Source organism: Oryctolagus cuniculus, chromosome 8, assembly GCF_051225735.1.
Source record: "Oryctolagus cuniculus isolate XC-2025 breed Fujian yellow rabbit chromosome 8, ASM5122573v1, whole genome shotgun sequence".
Lineage (NCBI taxonomy): Eukaryota > Metazoa > Chordata > Mammalia > Lagomorpha > Leporidae > Oryctolagus > Oryctolagus cuniculus.
In genome coordinates, this window is record NC_142874.1 from 73,072,140 (window position 1) to 73,094,046 (window position 21,907).

The 21,907-nt window shown below is 38.7% G+C and overlaps 1 protein-coding gene across 1 annotated transcript in view; it reads right to left on the minus strand.

Moving 5' to 3' along the window:
• Window positions 1–3,083: 3,083 nt before the first annotated feature.
• The window catches only part of LOC100341884 (SERTA domain-containing protein 1-like), a 77,834-nt gene continuing 59,010 nt past the window's right edge, over window positions 3,084–21,907 (minus strand). Inside the window, exon 3 of the mRNA XM_089301776.1 lies at window positions 3,084–3,726. Within this exon, the coding sequence (XP_089157902.1) occupies window positions 3,118–3,726 (609 nt within the window). The 3' untranslated portion in view covers window positions 3,084–3,117. The remainder of the gene's footprint in view (window positions 3,727–21,907) is intronic.

Sequence of the window (21,907 nt, forward strand, 5' to 3'; positions counted from 1 at the left end):
CTTGTAGTTCTCTAGGACGACATATTCCATGCATTAACATCTTCTGGTGGTAACTCCAGGATGCAGAGTCTGTGTCTCACTAATGCAGGATCTGTAAGCTTCTCTCTCTCCTCATCCATGCCAGGAAAGAAAGATTTTATTTCTGGTTTGCGGGACAGGGCAATCATTATAACTACCTCTTCCACGAAATTTTTTTTCTAAATACTTAAATGACATTTCCTTTTTCATCTCTTCTGTGCTATACTAAGTTATCCAGAGTGCTTAGGTTTTGTGGAATATAAGCCAAGGATGGCTTACATGTTGCCTTTAGCCTCTGCCCTACCAAATTAGGCAATGATTCAAGGTTTTCTCAAGTGCTTAAGTAGAAAAGGACAAAATATAAATAAAAGTGGGAAGAAAATAGCAAATATAGGTTAACACCAAATATTATGAATCAGTTATTGATTAATGGGTTAATACTTGTGATGATGAGGTATAGGTAATTTGAGACGCGATTCTTGTGCAAAATAAAGGGGTCTAGTTCAAACAAAATAAAAATTCTGAAGAAACAAAGAGACAGTCAAAGGAAAACTTAATGGAACTGTGTGTAAATTACTTCGAGAAGGGAATTCTTTACAGTTTAATGGAAATGTTGTTCTTTTATTTCCTTGTTTGAAATGAGTTAATATCTGATGTTACACTTAGTTCAGTGTTCAGAATTTAAAATTAGAGTTTAGCTGTTGCTACTGTATCATTTTCTTAAAGCAGACAAGAAGCCCTAGATCAATTTTCACACTTATGAATATGTAAGGACTTCTAGGTTGCAGGATCTTAGTAAAATAATTTTTTGGTAGTTTGATATAAGAAATATCAGTAGAATTAAAAAAATAGTCTTTTAAAAATACAGAGTTTGGAAAGGGAAAAGATGAAATACACATTATAAAATTATAGAATTCATTTTATTTACTAATTTTAGTTTATGCTATGAAAATAAAGACTAACTCTTTTGAGAAGAAATAATAACATGCATAATTTTTGCCAGGTTTTATTTTACTAAACACTAAGCTGTGCCAGTTTCCTGAACATTAAAGGAACAGAGGCTTAGCATGAGCCTTAGATATCGGGCATGGCACACAGCAGATGCTCATTGTCTGTTGAACCAATGATTGAATGAGCAAACACCACTCTAGTGAGCAGGCATTGAAGTAAAAGTTTGCTTATTTAGAATGGGATCATCATTCCTAATAGCTTCCTTTATAAACTTTTGCAGGAAAGTTGTGCGTCATCATCATTCTATTTTATTGATCTGCAAAGTGATAAAAAACATCAAGGAAAGGAAATAAATAGGAGATTATTTTCCAGCCATCTCTCATAAAAGGCAAAGCAGTGAGACAAAATCTTTCTCCTCTGTAGCACCATAAAGCAATGATGACTGGCTTATGTACTCTACAAAGGAAATGTTTATTTGAGTAACCCCTTAGCTATGCCTTTAATGTTCAGAAGGGCAAATAATACAGTCCATTACTGAAGAACCTCAATATTACATCATGAGGCACATCAAGGGAACTAGGGAGTAGTGCAAGACAGTTCTTTTTCTTTCGTGCCATTGTAGGCCATCCTCCTGTTCAACTGCAGACAGTTGCTGCTCTGTCTTCCCTGCATGTACCATCAGGATAGCTGGGTGTTTTTATCCATCCTGCCCTGCCCCTGCATATACACGCTTCCATGGTGCTACCTCCTGATCTTAGGCTTTGGTTTGAGCCATCAGTTAAATTCATTTTGGCCTTTCCCTAGAAGCACTTGGAATGATGGTGCTTCAGATCTGACAGGTAGGGGAAGAGAACAACAAAAGAATAATTTTTTAGTCCAATATCTGGGTGACAGTGGAAGCAAGCTATTCCCTGGCTGAGAATGAGCACCTTTTAGAGCACAGCCCTGGTGTCTTATTATGTTGAAAGGATCTTTGTCTTCTTTTTTGATTTGCCAATGTCTACTAAAATTGCTCTATTTTTTGCATAATACATTAGTGTATTTAAAATCCTATCAGCATTAGATCCCTGAGACATTCTGTTCAAAAGAAGGTGTTGCTTTTGTCTCACACTTGTTTGTTCTAGCAAGACAGATTTTTGTGGAAGAGAGGGTGCATAGGTACTAGTGTGGTACGATTTGAGATGTAGCAAAAGTCCATCTAGTATAGTGGTTTCTATTCTTTTTATTATTTTGTTAGTCTTTTATCTTAATGTTTTAAAGAAGATATGCATTTTAGGCTATCTAGAAATGATTTACATGATTACTCCACTAACAGGATGATTTTCTAGACAGGAGACACAGGTTTCTTTGAATAGAGGAGGATAAAAAATAGGGAAGAAAAGTACAAGAACCCTAGGGCAGGGCCCAGAGAAGCCAAGTCCAGGTGGGTACCAAAGTTGTTTCTGTGGCAACCAAGGGACTACACATGAGGCACTGGCAGAGGGCAGCCCAAATGGCATGGAGGGCCATTTGGAGAGATTGACAGATTCTAGGAGACTGATAATTCCTTGTGATCAAAGTACTTTTTAAAAGTGAAAATTAACTAATATTTTTACCTTTTCATTACTGTTTATTTCTCTTAAAGTTTTTTTAATTTAATAAATATAAATTTACAAAGTACAACTTTTGCATTGTTGTGGCTTTTCCCCCCATAAGCTCCCTCCCACCCACAACCATCCCATCTCCCACTCCGTCTCCCACCCCATTCTTCATCAAGATTCATTTTCAATTATCTTTATATACAGAAGATCAACTTAGTATTTACTAAGTAAAGATTTCAAAATACTGCTGGTTTTAATGTCAAAAACCGATCAAAGTCTCTCCCCGCATCAGGCAAGGAGCAGCCCAGGCTGTGGCCCTGGAGGGTTCAGTCCAGCACGGGCCTGGCCGGGTCTCATTCCGGCCAGCAGACCCGGCCGCTCCATGGCTAGGGGCCCCTACCAGGCTCCCCCACCGGCCCTGAGACAAGCAGACCGCAGTCCACCTCTCCAAAGTGGCCCAAGCCCCCCTCTCCGGGTTCCAGGAAAGCCAGCTGTGTCTCTCCAGGGAGCGTTGGTCCAGCCACCAGGTTCAGATCAGACTCCAGCCAAGCAGCACAGCCCCGGGGGGTCAGCGCCCCAGCCCTGGCGGCAGCTCTAGGGCCTGCGTGCCCACCAGCACGTCCATGAGGTAGTCCAGCTCGGCCTCATCCAGCTCCGGAGCGGCTTCCTTGCCCGGTCCCCCCTCAAGAGCAGCTTTGAGGTCCTCCGGGGCCAGTGCCCAAAGTTCACTGTCATACATGGAGGTGTCGATGTCCTCGAACAGGCCCTTGAGCCCATCGTCCAGCAGACAGCCCGTGGCGGGGCCCAGCAGGTCCAAGGCACCCAGGCTGGGTGTGGTTCCCGCCAGAGGGCGGCCTGGTGGCCCCTCGTCCGCGTGGGGCTGCGGGGCCTGGCTCAAGCCCTCGATGTGGCTGAGGTCCTCCAGGAGGCTGGCCATGGAGGATGAGAGGGCGGTGTCCGAGCTGGCCAGCAGGCTGTCGGCCACGCTGGGGGCCACGGGTGGGCTGGGCACGGGTGGCAGGGCAGCTGCGGGTGCCATGGACGCCTGGATCCACCACAGCGTGTTCACCACCAGCACCAGGTGCCGCAGGTCCGGTTCGCTCTGCCGCAAGCTGTGGTGGAGCTTGAGCACGGAGAGGTCAAACAGCGAGCTGGAGGCCACACAAGATACAGAGTACTGTTTGAGTAGTAGTTTTACCGTTAATCCTCATAGTACAACACATTAAGGACAGAGATCCTACATGGCGAGCAAGTTCCCAGTGACTGTTGTTGATTTAACAATTGACACTCTTATTTATGATGTCAGTAATCTCCCAAGGCTTTTGTCATGAGCTGCCAAGGCTATGGAAGTCTCTTGAGTTCACAAATTCTGATCTTATTTAGAAAAGCCATATCTAAATGGAGATTCCTTCCTCCCTTCAGAGAAAGGTACCTCCTTCTTTGATGGCCTGTTCTTTCCGCTGCGGTCTCATTCACTGAGATCTTTTGTTCAGGTCGTTTTTGCCACAGTGTCTTGGCTTTCCATGCTTGCAAGACTCTCATGGGCCTTTTAGCCAGATCTGAATGCCTTAAGGATTGATTCTGAGGCTGGACTTTGCCATTCTATGAGTCTGCTGTGTATCGTGCTTCCCCTGTAGGATCATTCTCTCCCTTTTAATTCTATCCATCATTATTTACAGTCACTAGTCTTATTTGTGAAATCTCTTTGTCACTTCACCTATCTTTTTGATCAATTATGTACTTAAACTGATCCCTTTAACAAGTGAGATGGCATTGGTACATACCACCTTGATGGGATTGAATTAGAATCCCCTAGCACGTTTCTAGCTCTACCATTAGGGGTAAGTCTGAGTGAGCATGTGCCGAACTGTACATCTCCTCCCTCTCTTATTCCCACTCTTATATTTAACCGGGGTTACTTTTCAGTTAAATTTAAATGCCTAAGAATAATTGTGTGTTAATTAAAGAGTTCAACCAATGGTATTAAGTAGAACCGAAAAAATACTAAAAGGAATAAAATAGTAAGTTGTTCCTCAACAGTCAAGACAAGGGCTTATCTGGTCATTGTTTCTCATAGTGTCCATTTCACTTCAACAGGTTCCCCTTTTAGGTGCTCTGTTAGTTGTCATGATATTTGTCCCTTTGGGACTGGCTTATTTCACTCAGCATGATTTCCAGATTCCTCCATTTTGTTGCAAATGACTGGATTTCATTTTTTTTTACTACTGTATAGTATTCTATAGAGTACATATCTCATTTTCTTTATCCAGTCATCTGTTGATGGACATTTAGGTTGATTCCATGTCTTAGCTATTGTGAATTGAGCTGCAACAAATATTGAGATGCAAATGGCTCTTTTTTTCTCCCCTTTAATTCCATTTGGGTAAATTCCAAGGGGTGGGATGGCTGGGTCATTTGCTAGGGCTATATTCAGGTTTCTGAGGACTCTCCAAACTATCTTCCATAGTGGCTTTACCAGTTTGCATTCCCACCAACAGTGGATTAGTGTCCCTTTTTCCCCACATCCTCGCCAGTATCTGTTGTTAGTTGATTTCTGTACGTAAGCCATTCTAACCAGGGTGAGGTGAAACCTCATTGTGGTTTTGACCTGCATTTCCCTGATGGCTAGAGATCCTGAGCAGATTTTTATGTGTCTTTTGGCCGTTTGGATTTCCTCTCTTGAAAAATGTCTGTTAAGGTCCTTGGCACATCTTTTTTTATTGGGTTGCTTGTTTTGTTGCTTTGGCATTTCTTGATCTTTTTGTAGATTCTGGTGATTAAACCTTTAGCAGTTGTGTAGTTTGCAAATATTTTTTTCCTATTCTGTCAGTTGCCTCTTCACTTTCCTGACTGTTTCTTTTGCTTAAAGAAACTTCTGAATTTGAGGTAATCCCATTTGTTTATTTTAGCTTTGACCACCCGTGCCTCTGGGATCTTCTCCAGGAATTCTTTTCCTGTTCCAATGTCTTGAAGAGTTTCCCCTATGCTCTCAATTAATTTCATGGTGTGGTGGCATAGATTTAGATTTAGATTTAGATTTAGATTTAGATTTATATCTTTGATCCATGTTGAGTTGATTTTTGTATATGGTATAAGATAGGGGTCTTGTTTCATACCTAGACATGTGGGCATCCAGTTCTCCCAGCACCATTTGTTGAAGAGGATGTCTCTGTTCCAGGGGTAGGTCTAGCTCCTTTGTTGAATATGAGTTGGTTATAGATGTTTGGATTGATCTCCAGTGTTTCTATTCTGTTCCATTGGTCTATCCATCTGTTTTTGTACCAGTACCAGACTTTTTGATTATAACTGCCCTGTAGTATGTCTTGAGGTCTGGAATTGTGATACCTCTGCCTTTGTTTTTATTGTAAAGTATTGCTTTAGCTATTCACGGTCTCCTGTTTCTCCATATGAATTTCAGCATCATTTTTTTCTAGGTCTGTGAGGAATGTCTTTGGTATTTTTATTGGCATTGCATTGAACTTGTAAATTGCTTTTGGGAGAATGCACATTTTGGTGATATTGATTCTTCCATCCATGAACATGGCCGTTTTTTTTGTGTGTGTCTTCTTCTATTTCTTTCTTTTAATGTTTTGTAATTCTCATCGTAGAAATCTTTGACATGCTTGTTTAAGTTAATTCTAAGGTATTTGATTGTTTTTTGTAGCTATTGTGAGTGGGATTGATCTTAGCAGTTCTTTCTCAGCCATGGCATTGCCTGTGTATACAAAGGCTGTTGATTTCTGAGCATTGACTTTCTATCCTGCTACTTTTCCAAACTCTTCTATGAGTTCCAATAGTCTCTTAGAGGAGTTTTTTGGATCTCCTATATATAGGATCATGTCATCTGCAAATAGGGATAGTTTGACTTCCTCCTTTACCATTTGTATCCCTTTAATTTCTTTTTCTTGCCTTATGGCTCTGGCTAAAACTTCTAGGACTGTATTGAATAGCAATGGTGAGAGTGGGCATCCTTGTCTGGTGCCCGTTTTCAATGAAAATGCCTCCAACTTTTCCCCATTCACTATGATGCTGGCCATAGGTTTATCAAAAATTGCTTTGATTGTGTTGAGGAATGTTCCTTCTAACCTCAATTTGCTTAGAGTTTTCATCATGAAGGGGTGTTGTATTTTGTCAAATGCTTTCTCTGCATCTACTGAGATAATCATATGACTTTTGTTTCTTAATTTGTTGATGTGATATATCACATTGATTGATTTTTGAATATTGAACCATCCCTGCATACCAGGGAAAAATCCCACTTGGTCTTGGTGAATGATCTTTGATTTGTATTTGGATTCAGTTTGCCAGGATTTTGTTGAGTATTTTTGCATCTATGTTCATCAGAGAGATAGGTCTGTAATTTTCTTTCTCTGTTGTGTCTTTTCTTGGCTTAGGACTTAAGGTGATATTGGCTACATAGAAAGAATTTGGGAGGATTCCCTCCCTTTAAATTGTTTTGAATAATTTGAGAAGAACTAGGGTTAGTTGTTCTTAAATGTCTGGTAAAATTCAGTGGTGAAGCCATCTGGTCTTGTGCTCTTCTTTTTCGGTAGTGCATTTATTACTGATTCAATTTCTTTCATGGTTATGGGTCTGTTTAGATTTTCTATATCTTCACAGCTCAGTTTAGGAAGGTTGTATGTGTCCAGGAATCTATCTATTTCTTCCAGATTCCCCAGTTTCTTAGCATACATCTCTTTATAGTGGTTTCTGATGATTCTTTTTATTTCTGTTGTTGCATTTTCATTACCATCTTTAATTTTACAGATTTGGGTCTTCTCTCTCCTTTTTTTGATTAGTTGGGCCAATGGTGTGTCTATTTTGTTTATTTTTTCAAAGAACCAGCTCTTGGTTTTGTTGATCTTTTTTATTGTTTATTTTTTTTTGGTTTCAATTCTATTTATTCTCTAATCTTTAGTATTTCTTTTCTTCTGCTGGGTTTGGGTTTGGTTTGTTGCTGTTTTTCTAAATCTCCCTCCCTGTCACTGTGGCCCCTGTGCGACGAGTGGGGAGTCACTCCAAACCGCTATGGTCCCCACCACTGAAGTTACTGCATTCGGAAAGCAAAAGCAGAGCCCGCCCTCTTTCATGCCCAAATGTAAACAAGCTTGTTGCTCTCTGCCTGCTGAAACTCTGATTGGGGGTGGAGACACCGAGGGATCCTGGCATGTTCAGTCTCTCAGTTCGTCCCCCTGGATCATGCCCTCTTCCCGTGGGTGCTATTTACTTTGTTTTGATTTCCTTCCCCACTCAACCGCGTGTGTCTCACCTGTCCTTCCCAGGGTGGGTTGGAGGCAGCGCCAGCGGTGGTAGTGGTGGTGGTGGTAGAAGCCACAGCAGTCATCCTCCCACTGGTTCTTTTTTTCCATGCAGCATTGTCTTTCTGGGCACCTCTACCTGCCCTGGGGTGGACCCCTACACTCTGGCATGCTCCTGTGTCACTCTAGCCAACCTTTTGTGGTTCCATCGCCTGACTGTCCCCTCTATTCATCAGTTTCTCTTTGTATAACTCGGCGCACCTTGCTGCTATACCGCCATCTTTCAGGTGGTTTAAAGTTTTCATTTATTTATTTATTTGAAGGGAATAAGGGGATTCCAACAGAGGGACACATAGACACACACACACACACATACACACACAGAGAAAGAAAGAAAGAAAGAGAGAGAAGGATTACCATTTACTGGTTACTCTGTAAATGGCTGGAACAGCCTGGGTTGGGCCAGGCTAAAGCCAGAAGCTAGGAACTCCATCATTCCATATAGGTCTGCCTTGTGAATAGCAGTGGCCCAAGTACTTGGGTCATCATCCACTGTTTTCCCAGGTGCATTAGTAGGGAGCTGGATGGGAAGCAGAGCAGCCAGGGCTCAAACCAGCATTCTGTTAAAGGATCTTGGCATCACAGGTGCTGCCTTAACTCCTTGTGCCACAATACCAGCCCTTTTACCTTTTTATTTGGAAACAATTTCAAGCTTACAAAAGTTGGTGTCATTTTAAGAAATAATTTATTTTGGAAAAATAAGTGAAAATCTCAGAGAGGAGGAGATTGTGGATACATAAATAGGAATTTCTGTTTCTTACATGGTAGTCAGGGGCTCCAACACTGATAAGACTGGGATGAGGCCCTGGTGATTATGGGGAATGAGCTGCTTACCCTCAAGCATCTCCCTCTCTCCCTCTTTATCTGTCTCTCTCACCCTCCCTCGATCACCCTCCTCTCTCCCCAGTATTTCTTTTTACTTCCTGTAATCATCTCCCTTTCATTTCTGCCCTCCTTCATCTTCTCTCCATCTTTCCCTTCTGTCTTCACATTCTTTTTTCTACACCTCGCTTCCATTTTCATATCCTAGTTGAATTTTGCTTAACTATGTGAGCCTCAGTTTTCTAAACTATACTATGAGACAAAAAAATCTTCCCTTTGTGGCACATTAAAAGTAGCATACACAAGGACCAAGTGGGATTTATCCACTGGATGTGAAGATATTTCAATATATGTTAATAAAGTAGCATGATGCATCACATTAACAGAATGAAAGATAAAAACTACATAATCATTTCAGTAAATGTGCAAAAATTTTGATAATTCAACATCTTCTCAAGTTGAAAACTCTCAACAAATTACTTGCAGAAAGAATGTATCTCAACACAATTTAGGCCATATATGAAAAATTTCCACTCAATATCATTCTAAACAATGAAAAATTGAAAGCTTTTCCTGTAAGCCCGTGAACAAGACAAGGTTGCTTAGCCTTCCTACTTCTATTTCTCACAGTACTTCAAGTCCTAGCCTGTGCAATTAGGGAATAAAAAAATAGAAAGCCTCCAACTTGGTAAGAAGAAATAAAGTTATCTATTGAGATAATGCAGAGACAACTGCATTGTATCATATTTTTCAAAAATTTGTTAAGAGTGTAGAAGTGATATTAAGTTTTCCTAGCCAGAGATAGTGGTCTTGCATAACTGAAATTATATACCATTGAAGATAACTTACCTGTTACCCCTTACCCATGCCTCTAGCAATCACCTTTCTCCTTTGCTTACCACTTGTTTGATTATTCAATATTACTTTTATAATTAGTATCATTCAGCATTTGCTTGTGAATGACTATCTCATTTCACTTAACATAATGTCCTATGGTTTATCTGAGTTATCACATATTTCAGGATTTCTTTCTTTTTAAAGGCTGACTTACATCTCCCTCCCCCCCCCCGTTTGTGTGTGTGTGTGTGTGTGTGTGTGTGAGACCATTAACTAGAAGTCTGCTGAACAACATTGTGTGTGAAGTTAACAATGCAGGAGGCCCTTGTATCTAAGTGTTCTGAATCCAAAGACTCAACCAGTCGCAAACTGAAAGTATTTGAAAAACAACTGCTTCTGTACTGAACATAGACAGACCTTTCCCCCTATCATTTTCTTATAAATAACACAGTGTAACAACTGCTTACAAATATTTACATTGTATGAAGTTTTTTGTAAAGATTCATTGTATTTATTTGAAACTCAGAGAGAGGGAGAGGTATTGAGATTGATCTTCCATCTTCTAGTTCACTCCCCAAATGGCCACAACAACTGGGGCTAGATCAGGCTGAAGTCAGGAGGCTGGGTCTCCATCTAGGTCTGCACATGGTTGTCAGGGACCCAAGCACTTGGGCCATCTTTCATTGCCTTCCCAGGTGCATTAGCAGGGAGCTAATTTGAAATTGGAGCAACTGGGACTCAAACCTGCTCTCATGTGGGATGTCAGCATATCAGGTGGCAGCTTGTTGCACCACAATACTGGCCCCTATATGAGGTATTAAGAGTAATCTAGAAATTATTTAAGATATTCAGGAGAATGTATAGATTATATGCCAATATAAGATTTTATGTAAGGGACTTAAACTTTCAAATTTTGGATTGGTGTTTCTGGGTGTTCTGAAACATAATCCCTATGGATATTGAGAGACAATTGCATTGTATTATGTACTTCAAAATCTGTTAGGAGGGTCAATTTCATGTTAATTGTTCTTAGAGCATGCACACACACACATACACAATTTCCTTTCACATTGTTTAAGGAAGGTTTATTTATGTGAAGTGAGACAGTGTCTAGAGTTTCTAGTTGAACATGTAACACAGAATATATATATATATAGTTGATTAATAATTATTTCTTTGTATTGTAATGATATGCCTAATTGAAAAATATAATAAAAATAAAAATATAGCATGATAACAGCAATGAGCAGTTAGACATGCAAAGGAAGATGGATATCATTTATAATATGAACAAAAGTAAATAAGAGACCTATGAATAAATTTTATAGAAAATATGCTAGACTTCTATTGAAAAATTGTTTTTATTACTGATCTTCTGTATATAAAGAGAATTGAAAATGAATCCTGATTGAGTGGAAGGGGAGAGGGAGTGGGAAAGGGGAGGGTTGCGGGTGGGAGGGACGTTATGGGGGGGGAAGCCATTGTAATCCTTAAGCTGTACTTTGGAAATTCATATTCATTAAATAAAAGTTAAAAAAAGAAAAATTGTTTTTATTGAAAGATAGAAGAAGACTCAAACAAATAGATATATCACATGTATAATTAAGATTCTTTTATGATTTCAAGATTTTAAATAATATTTTAAGTATTATATAATTGAATATTATATATTGTTTTAAATTACATTTTAAAAACTTTTTTTCCAAAGAAACCTTCTATTTAATGAGTACAAATTTCATAAATACAACTTTAGGAAGATAGTGATTCTTCCCACCATACCTGCCCTCCCACCCACACTCCCACCCAAGTTCCTCCTCCCTTTTTTATTCCCAGTTCCATTTCCCATTGAGATTGATTTTCAATTAACTTTATATACAGAAGACTGACTCACTACTAAGTAAAGATTTCAACAATTTGCATGTGCACACACCCACACCCCCACAGAAAACTGGGAACAAGTTTTACAGCTAATTCTCATAATAAAACTCACTGAGGAAAGAAGTCCTACAGGGGGAGTGCACAGTAACTTATAATGTTAATTTAACAATTAACACTCTTATATATGTCTTCAGTGATCACCCGAGGCTCTTGACATGCCAAGGCTATGGAAACCTTTTAAATACACAGTCTCTATCGGTATTTAGACAAGGTCATAAGCAAAGTGGAAGTTCTCTCCCTTCAGAGAAAAAAAGTACATTTTTCTTTGATGGCCACTTCTTTCCACTGGGGTCTCTCTTACAGAGATTTTTCATGTAGGACATTTTTTTTTTTTTGCCACAGTGTCTTGGGTTTCTATGCCTGAAATGCTCTCATGGGCTTCTTAGCCAGACTAGAATTCCTTAAGGGCTGATTCTCAGGTTAGAGTGCTATTTAAAGTGATTGCCATTCTATAGGTCTACTGTGTGCATTGCTTCCACACTTGATCTTAGCCAAAAGGCCAAGAAGCGATGTGTATTGCTTCCTATGTTGGAACATTCTCTCCTTTTTAATTCTATTATTATTACCAGACTCTTGATCTTATTTATATGATCCCTTTAACACTTAATCCTATCTATATGATCACTTTAACACTTGATATGGTCACTTTAACACTTAAGTTGGCATTTTTACCACCTAGCTTAATGGGGTTTGATAACCCATGGTAAGTTTTTATTGAAAGGCATAATAAACAAAGACAGTTTGTGCAATGGGAAATATATTTGCAACAGATAAAACCACCCAAAGGTACTTGGAATACTATATTGAAAAAGAAAGCTTTGCAAGAAGCATGTGTTGACATATCATAGAGGAAGAAACATAAGTGAACAGTAGTCATATGAAAAGGTGTTTTGTTTCACTAATATAAGGGGCTATGCAAAATAACAAAACTTGCTATATTGTTTCATTCTTATCAAATTGGCCAAAGAGCATAAAAATTTCAAGTGTTGATAGTGGTTAGAAGCTACAGAAACATATGCTGTGGTGACACTGTAAACTTTGACTTAAAAAATTAGCATTACCTAATAGAGTAGAGCATATTTATGTTCTGTTACCCAGTTATGCTACTTCTAGGCACATACTCTATATGAGTAAAATGTACCAGAAGACATAAGCAAGAGAGTGCTTAGAAGCATCATACATAACAGTGAAAAACTGGAAAGAACCTATAACCCACACACACATCAACAGAATGGGAAAATAAATTATGCCTTATCAGAATGCAATAGCACAGAGTAGTAAAAATGAGTGAATTACAGATATGACAATGTGACCAAAGCTCACAGATGATGTTGAGTGTGGAAGACAAAATATTATATGATATTTTATTGATTATCATATATACATATGGTATTTACAGAAAAATAAGCATACCCAACAATATTTCTTAGGTTTCTAATTTCCTCTTCTTTTCTTTGGTTTGACTGTATACTTTCCTGTGCTCTGTCTTCTAAGTCCAATATTCTCTCTTCTGCCTCACTGATTCTGTTTTTAAGCCTCTCAAATGTATTTATTATTTGTTCTATTGAATTCTTCATTTCATTTTGGTTTCTCTTTAATATCTCAATTTTATGTTCTACTAAATTCCTCATTTCATTTTGATTCCTCCTTAAGATTTCATTTTCATGAGAGAGACTTTCTGTCCTGTCCAGTATAGATTTCTGTAGTTCATGCATTTGTTTTTGACAACTTCTAAATATTCTTATCATAAATTTTTTGAAATCCGTATCTTGCATTTCTTCTATTTCATCATCTTCATAATCTTGTATTGGGGTGTCATGTTCATTTGGGAGCATCATGATGTCTTCCTTGTTCTTGTTTCCTTGGTTTCTGCATTTGTTTGGCATTGTGAAGATATTCTTTGGTTTCTTCTCCTTCATTTTGTTTCTTTTTTTTTTTTTTTTGCTGTGGTGGCCATCAATACGAAAGAAGGTAAAGGAAGAAAATCTCTCAGTAAAATATCACAGGGAGTTGAAAGCATATATTAGAAATATCTTTGGAAAAATGGCAGGATATAGACACTACTTATCAATAGTCACATTGAATGTAAATGGCCTCAACATTCCAGTTAAAAGACACAGTCTGGCTGAATGGATTAAAAACCAAAACCCATCTATTTGCTGCTTACAAGAAAAACATCTTTCCAACAAAGATACATGCCGACTGAAAGTGAAAGGTTGGAAAACGATATTCCATGCCAACAGAAACAAAAAAGAGCTGGCATAGCCATATTAATATCAGACAAAATAAACTTTAACACAAAAACTGTTAGGAGAGACAAAGAGAAGCACTATATAATGATTAAGGGATCAATTCAACAGGAAGATATAATGATTATCAATGTATATGCACCTAATAACACCAGTTTATTTAAAAGATTTGTTATGGGACTTAAAGGGAGACTTAGACCCCAATACAATAGTACTGGGGTACTTCAGTACTCCACTCTCAGAAATAGACAGATCAACCAGACAGATGATCAACAAGGATACAGTAGATTTAAATGACACTATAGCCCAAATGGATATAACAGATATGTACAGAATTTTTCATCCTGCATCTAAAGCATTTACATTCTTCTCAGCAGTCCATGGTACCTACTCTAGGACCGACCACATACTAGGCCATAAAGCAAGTCTCAGCAAATTCAAAAGCATCTTCTCAGACCACCATGGAATGAAGCTGGAAATTAGCAATTCAGGAATCCCTAGAGCATATGCAAACAAATGGAGACTGAATAACATGCTCCTGAATGAACACTGGGTCATATAAGAAATCAAAAGAGAAATCCAAAATTTTTTGGAAGTAAATGAGGATAACAGCACAACATATCAAAACTTATGGGATACAGCAAAAGCAGTGTTAAGAGGAAAGTTTATAGGAATAGGTTACTACATCAAGAAATTGGAAAGCACCACACAAATGAGCTATCAATGCATCTCAAGGATCTAGAAAAACTGCAGCAAACCAGACCCAATAGTAGCAGGAGAAGAGAAATAATTAAAATCAGAGAAGAAATCAATAAAATTGAATCCAAAAAAAACATTACAGAAATCAGCCAAACGAAAAGCTGGTTTTTTGAAAAAATAAACAAAATTGAGACTCCATTGGCCCAACTAACTAAAAAAAGAAGAGACAAGACCCAAATCATAAAAACAGAGATTAAAAGGAGAATGTAACAACAGACACCACAGAAATAAAAAGAGTCATCAGAATTACTACAAAGAGTTGTTTGCCAGCAAACAGGGAAACCTATCAGAAATGGATAGATTCCTGGACACATGCAATATACCTAAATTGAATCATGAAGAAATAGAAAACCTAAACAGACCCATAACTGAGACAGAAATTGATACAGTAATAAAGGCCCTCCCAACAAAGAAAAGCCCAGGACTGGATGGATTCACTGCTGAATTCTACCAGACGTTTAAAGAAGAACTAACTCCAATTTTTCTCAAACTATTCAGAACAATCGAAAAGAGGGAATCCTCCCAAATTCTTTCTATGAAGCCAGCATCACCTTAATTCCTAAGCCGGAAAAAGATGCAGCATTGAAAGAGAATTACAGACCAATTTCCCTGATGAACATAGATGCAACAATCCTCAATAAAATCCTGGCCAATAGAATGCAACAACACATCAGAAAGATCATCCACCCAGACCAAGTGGGATTTATCCCTGGTATACAGGGATGGTTCAACATTCGCAAATCAATTAATGTGATATACCACATTAACAAACTGCAGAAGAAAAACCATATGATTATCCCAATAGATGCAGAGAAAGCATTTGATAAAATACAACACCCTTTCATGGTGAAATCTCTAAAAAAATTGGGTATATAAGGAACATTCCTCAATACAATCAAAGCAATTTATGAAAAACCCACGGCCAACATCCTATTGAATGGGGAAAAGTTAGAAGCATTTCCATTGAGATCTGGTACTAGACAGGGATGCCCACTCTCACTCTGGAAGTTTTAGCCAGAGCTATTAGATGAGAAAAAGAAATTAAAGGGATACAAATTGGGAAGGAGGAAGTCAAACTATTCCTCTTTGAAGATGATGATTCTATATTTAGGGGGTCCAAAGAACTCTACTAAGAGACTATTGGAACTCATAGAAGAGTTTGGAAAAGTAGCAGGATAGAAAGTCAATGCTCAGAAATCAACAGCCTTTGTATACACAGGCAATGCCATGGCTGAGAAAGAACTGCTAAGATCAATCCCATTCACAATAGCTACAAAACCATCAAATACCTTGGAATTAACTGAACCAAGGATGTCAAACATCTCTACGATGAGAATTACAAAATCTTAAAAAATAAATAGAAGAGGATACCAAAAAAAGGAAAGATCTTCCATGTTCATGGATGGAAGAATCAATATCACCAAAATGTGCATTCTCCCAAAAGCAATTTATAGATTCAAGGCGACACTAATCAAAATACCAAAGACATTCTTCTCAGACCTGGAAAAAGTGATGCTGAAATTCATATGGAGGCACAGGGACCTCGAATAGCTAAAGCAATCTCGTAGAGCAAAAACAAAGCCAGAGGCATCACAATACCAGATTTCAGGACATACTACAGGGCAGTTATAATCAAAACAACGTGGTACTGGTACAGAAACAGATGGATAGACCAATGGAACAGAATAGAAACACCAGAAATCAATCCAAACATCTACAGCCAACTTATATTTGATCAAGGATCTAAAACCAACTCCTAGAGCAAGGACAGTCTATTCAACAATGGTGCTCAGAAAACTGGATTTCCACATGCAGAAGCATGAAGCAAGACCCCTACCTTACACCACCTTACACAAAAATCCACTCAACATGGATTAAAGATCTAAATCTATGACCTGACACCGTCATATTATTAGTGAACATTGGAGAAACCCTGAAAGATATAGGCACCAGCAAAAACTTCTTGGAAAAGACCCCAGAGGCACAAGCAGTCAAAGCCAAAATTAACAATTGGGATTACATCAACTTGAGAAATTTCTGTACTTCAAAAGAAAGAATCAGGAAAGTGAGGAGGCAACCGACATAATGGGAAAAATATTTGCAAACTATGCTACAGATAAAGGATTAATAACCACAGTCTACAAAGAGATCAAGAAACTCCACAAGATCAAAACAAACAACCCACTTAAGAGATGGGCCAAGGACCTCAATAGACATTTTTCAAAAGAGGAAATCCAAATGGCCAGCAGACACATGAAACTATGTTCAGGATCACTAGCCATCAGGGAAATGCATATCACAACCACAATGAGGTTTTACCTCACCTTGGTTAGAATGGCTTACGTATAGAAATCAGCTAACAAAAGATGCTGGCGAGGATGTGGGGAAAAAGGGACACTAATCCACTGTTGGTGGGAATGCAAACTGGTAAAGCCATTATGGAAGACAGTTTGGATATTCTTCAGAAACCTGAATATAGCCCTAGCACATGACCCAGCCATCCCACTCCTTGGAATTTACTCAAGCGAAATTAAATTGGAGAGTAAAAGGACTTTCTGCACCTTCATGTTTATTGCAGTTCACTTCACAATAGCTAAGACATGGAATCAACCTAAATGCCCATCAACAGAAGACTGGATAAAGAAATTATGGGATTTGTACTCTGTAGAATACTACACAGCAGTAAAAAATAATGAAATCCGGTCATTTGCAACAAAATGGAGGAACCTGGAAAACATCATGCTGAGTGAAATAAGCCAGTCCCATAGGGATAGGTATCATATGTTCTCCCTGATTTGTGACAACTAACTGAGCACTTAAAAGGAAACCTGTTGAAGTGAAATGGACACTCTGAGAAACAATGACTTGATGAGCCCTTGGTCTGACTGTTGAGGAACAGCTTACTATTTTATTCCCTTTAGTGTTTTTTTTTTCTTAATACCATTGGTTGAACTCTTTAGTTAACACACAGTTATTCTTAGGCATTTAAATTTAACTGAAAAGTCATCCCTGTTAAATATAGGAGTGGGAATAAGAGAGGGAGTAGATGTGCAGTTCTGTACATGCTCTTTCAGACTTACCCCTAATGGTAGAGCTAGGGGATTCCAATTCAGTCCCATCAAGGTGGTTATGTACCAATGCCATTTACTAATCAAAGTGATCAGTTTCAGTTCATAATTGTTCATAATGATAGGATTAAGTGTCAAAGGGATCACAAAAGCAAGACTAGTGTCTGCTAATAATAAGTGATCACTTTTCAGTTAAATTTAAACACCTAAGAATAATTGTGTGGTAATTAAATAGTTTAACCAATGGTATTAAATATAACAAAAAATATTAAAAAGTATAAAAGGAAACCTATAGAAGTGAAATGGATGCTATGAGAAACAATGACTTGATCAGCCCTTGTCCTGACTGTTGAGGAACAACATACTATTTTATTCCATCTAAACAGTTTAAAAGTTTTATTTTTATAAACAATTATATCTAGAATTGATCACTATATTTTTCAAGTAGGGAATATAGCTTTATCATTTTCCATATGGATGACCAGTCATCTCAGCAGCATGTATTGAAAAAGCCATAGTCTTACAACCGTCTGTAATACCAACTCTATCAGAGTGTGAGTTTCCATATATGTGTTGAGCTGTTTATGGATTTTCTTTCTTTCTTTTGTTCTAAGAAACCTTTTATTTGAGGAATACAAACTTCGTACATTTTGTAAGTACAACTTTAGGAATTTAGTGGTTCTTCCCACTGTACCTATCCTCCTACCCACACCCCATACCTCTTCCTCATCTCTCTCCCATTCTCAGTCCTATTTTCCACTAAAATCTACTTTCAATGAAGTTTATACACAGAAGACCAACTCTATACTGAGTAAAGAGTTCAACAATTTGTATGGGGGAAAATGTTCTTCAACAGTCGAGACAAAGGCTATTCAAAGTCATTGCATCTTGAAGTTAATTTCCCACTTTTTTTTGAGAAACTTAATTAACTTTAAAGGAGCACCCAAGAATGATAAATCTTTTGCAAGCACTTAGACATAACTATAACTTAGGAGACCTAAGAATATCCTGCACTTAATACATTAAAAGAAAGTAAGTCCTTGAAAACAAGTTTTATCATTAATTAAGGAAGCACTTATGAAAATAAGCAATGAGTTGGACAACTAGGCATAACTAAAACTTATGAGACATAAGAATATCCTCCACTTGGGGTCAGTGCTGTGGTGTAGTGTGTAAAGCCACTGCCTGCAGTGCCGGCATCCCATATGGGTGCCGGTTCAAGTCTCATCTGCTCCACTTTCAATCCAGCTCTCTGCTATGGCCTTGAAAAGCAGTAGAGGAGCTTTTTCCAGGTCTCCCACATGGGTGCAGGGGCCCAAGGACTTGGGCCACCTTCTACTGCTTTCCCAGGCCATAGCAGAGAGCTGGATTGGAAGTGGAGCAGCCAAGACTTGAACCGGTGCCCATATGGGATGCCAGCACTGCAGGTGGCGGTTTTACCCGCTATGCCACAGTGCTGGCTCCACTTAATGATCTTATAGTTAACTCTACACTAAGTAAAAGGTTTCAACAAACAGTATGAAAAGAAATTGTTCTTCAGTGGAAGAGACAAGGGCTGTTAACAATTATTGAATCTCAAAATGTCTATTTTATTCTAATACATTACATTTGACGTACTCTATTATTTACCACAGATCAGGGAAAAATGCAATATCTGTTTTTTGGGGATTGGCTTATTTCACTAAGTATAATGGTTTCCAGTTGTGTACACATTGTTGCAAGACAGGATTTCATTTTATTTACAGCTCAGTAGTAATCCATTATGTTTATATACACCATAATTTCTTTATGTAGTCAACATTTGATGGACATCTGGGTTGATTCTAAATCTTAGCTATTGTGAGTTGTGCTGCATGAACATGGGAGTACAGGTAACTCTTTCACATGCTGATTTATTTTGTTTGGGTAAATTCCCAGTAGTGGCATTGCTGGATCATGGGGTAGGCCTGTATTCAGATTTCTGAGGTATCTCCATACTGTCTTCCACAGTGCTGCATGAGTTTACATTCTCAGCAACAATAGACTAGGGTACCTTTTCCCCCACATCCTTACCAGCACTTGTTTTTTTCTGATTTCTGTATGAAAGCCAATTTGGGGAAATTTTCTGTAATTATTTTACTAAATAGACCTTTTAGTGAATTCTCTGTTTCTACATCTTCATGAACTCCTAAGACCCACATGTTGATAGTATCCTATAAATCTCCAATACTGTTTTTAAGTTTTTTAATTTTCTTCTTGTAGGTTTTTTTTGGTCTGACTGTAAGATTTCCAAAGATTTGTCTTCTAGTTTGAATATTTTTCTTCTGCATTGCCAAGTTTCCATTAAGGCTTTCCATCTCATTTTTAATTTGAGCTATTGAATTCTTCATTTCTGCTATTTCATTTTGATTTATCATTAAAATCTAAATTTCATGGGAAAAATTTTCATTTATATCAAGTATGGTTTCCTTTCGTTTGTATACTTTTGGTTGTTTTAAGTTATCTTTGATTAATCTTTTGAATACCATTTTCGACAGTTGATTTCCTTAGTCTCTTCATCTTCACATTCTAATATTGAAATTTTATTGTGTTCCTTTGGTAGGGTGTCAGTGTGTCTTTCTTTTTCTTGTTTCTTGAATTTCTGCATTTGCTTTTAGGCATTTGTGGAGCTGATTTTTTTTTTCCTCTGATGGCTTATGTCTTTTAGGTATGCCTCTGTGCCTTAGAAGAATGTTTGCACTTTCAGTGAATTTCAAGTGGTGTGTGGTGGTTGTGGCCAGTGCTCCAGTGTCAGGCTAGTAACCAAGATAACACCCAAGTTGGGTGTGGTAAATCTCAGTGCCCCAGGTGTTAGCCCCCAGTGTGTTTCATGCCACTGTATGAACCACACAAATGATCTGTACTGTCCTCACTGTGAGCATAATCCCCTCTGCAATGACCTGCTGTAGGCAACCAAGGAGCTCTGAGCATGTGGAGCTGCACCCACTGACTGCCCAGAGACCCAGCTACACTTTCCACCTTCTCATACAACCATCGAGTCCCAACAGTCTCAGCACATAACACTCCTACAGGTGCAGAGGTTTCTCTTTGCCCTGCCAATCTGTCCAGTTAACAGAGAGGCAGATGTTCCCCAAGACAGCTCTGTTGAAGCATCTTGATCCTGGAAAACTGTGGGCACATCACCATCATATATGGTTGCCCAGCCACCTCCTAGCCAGGCTCATAGTCGGTGGAGACTATAGACTTTCCCTTCTCTAGAATCTCTGAATGACATGCGTACACAAGAGCCACTGGCCAAATTTTGCTCTCTCGCCACCACTGCTGCTAGTACTGCCATGAAGATGGCATCCTGTCTCAGCCTGTTGCTTGTGTGCTCATGCAAAGTCTTCTGCAACTCCCAATCAAACCCAAAATGGCACCTGTCCTTTCTCAGCTGGGCAGTGGGTGCTGTTGGGGGGTAGTTGTGGAAGATAAATGTGCTCCCTCTACTACTACTGGGTCCATGGGCAACTGCTAGCCTCAGGGCTCCAGTCTGGACTCGCACCACACTCTGTCTCCGGCTATATCACTGCAGTCTGGTCTCACCTCCATCTCCAAGCTCTCATCTCCAGCTGTTCATGCTGCATGTCTACACCCTCCGCACAGATTCATGGTATTCCTCTTCCTTTTGTAGGATTCACAGTGTGGTTTTCTCTACAATTCTCTCCTTAATGCACACTGTCCATACCCTTTTCTCCACTGTTTATCCCTAGCCTAGTACAATATGTTGTTCCCTAATCCTCTATCTTGGAATCTGCCACGTAAAATCTAAGGACACATTTTAATGTGTCATCATGAAGTGTGAAGTTCCTAATAAGTTTTTGTTAAATATATTTTTAAATTGAGAAAATTTTCTTTGGCCAGGAGCTGTTTTGTGAGGAATATAATGTTGGATTTTATTTAATGTTTTTTGTGTCTGTAAAAATGATTTTATGATTTGTCTCCTTAAGTTTGCTAATTGATGATTTTCCAGTGTTAAGCTTTTAATGCAATCCTAGGATATTATGACATTATTGTATTTTATTTATTGGATTTTCTTTTTTTTTAAGATTTATTTATTTATTTTGAGAGGCAAAGTTACAGAAAGAGAGAGCGAGAGAGTGATTTTCCATCCACTGGTTTGCTCCCCGATTAGCCGGGCCAAAGCTGTAAACTTGGAACTTCATGTGGGCAGCCCATATGGGTGCAGGGTCCCAAACACCTGGGCCATTTTTGACTCCTTTCCAGTCAAATTATCTGGGAGCTGGATCAAAACGGAGTACCTGGGACTCAAGCCAGCAGACATATTGAATGCAACCATCACATGGAGTGGCTTCAGCCACTATGACATATCTCCAGCCCCTGATTTT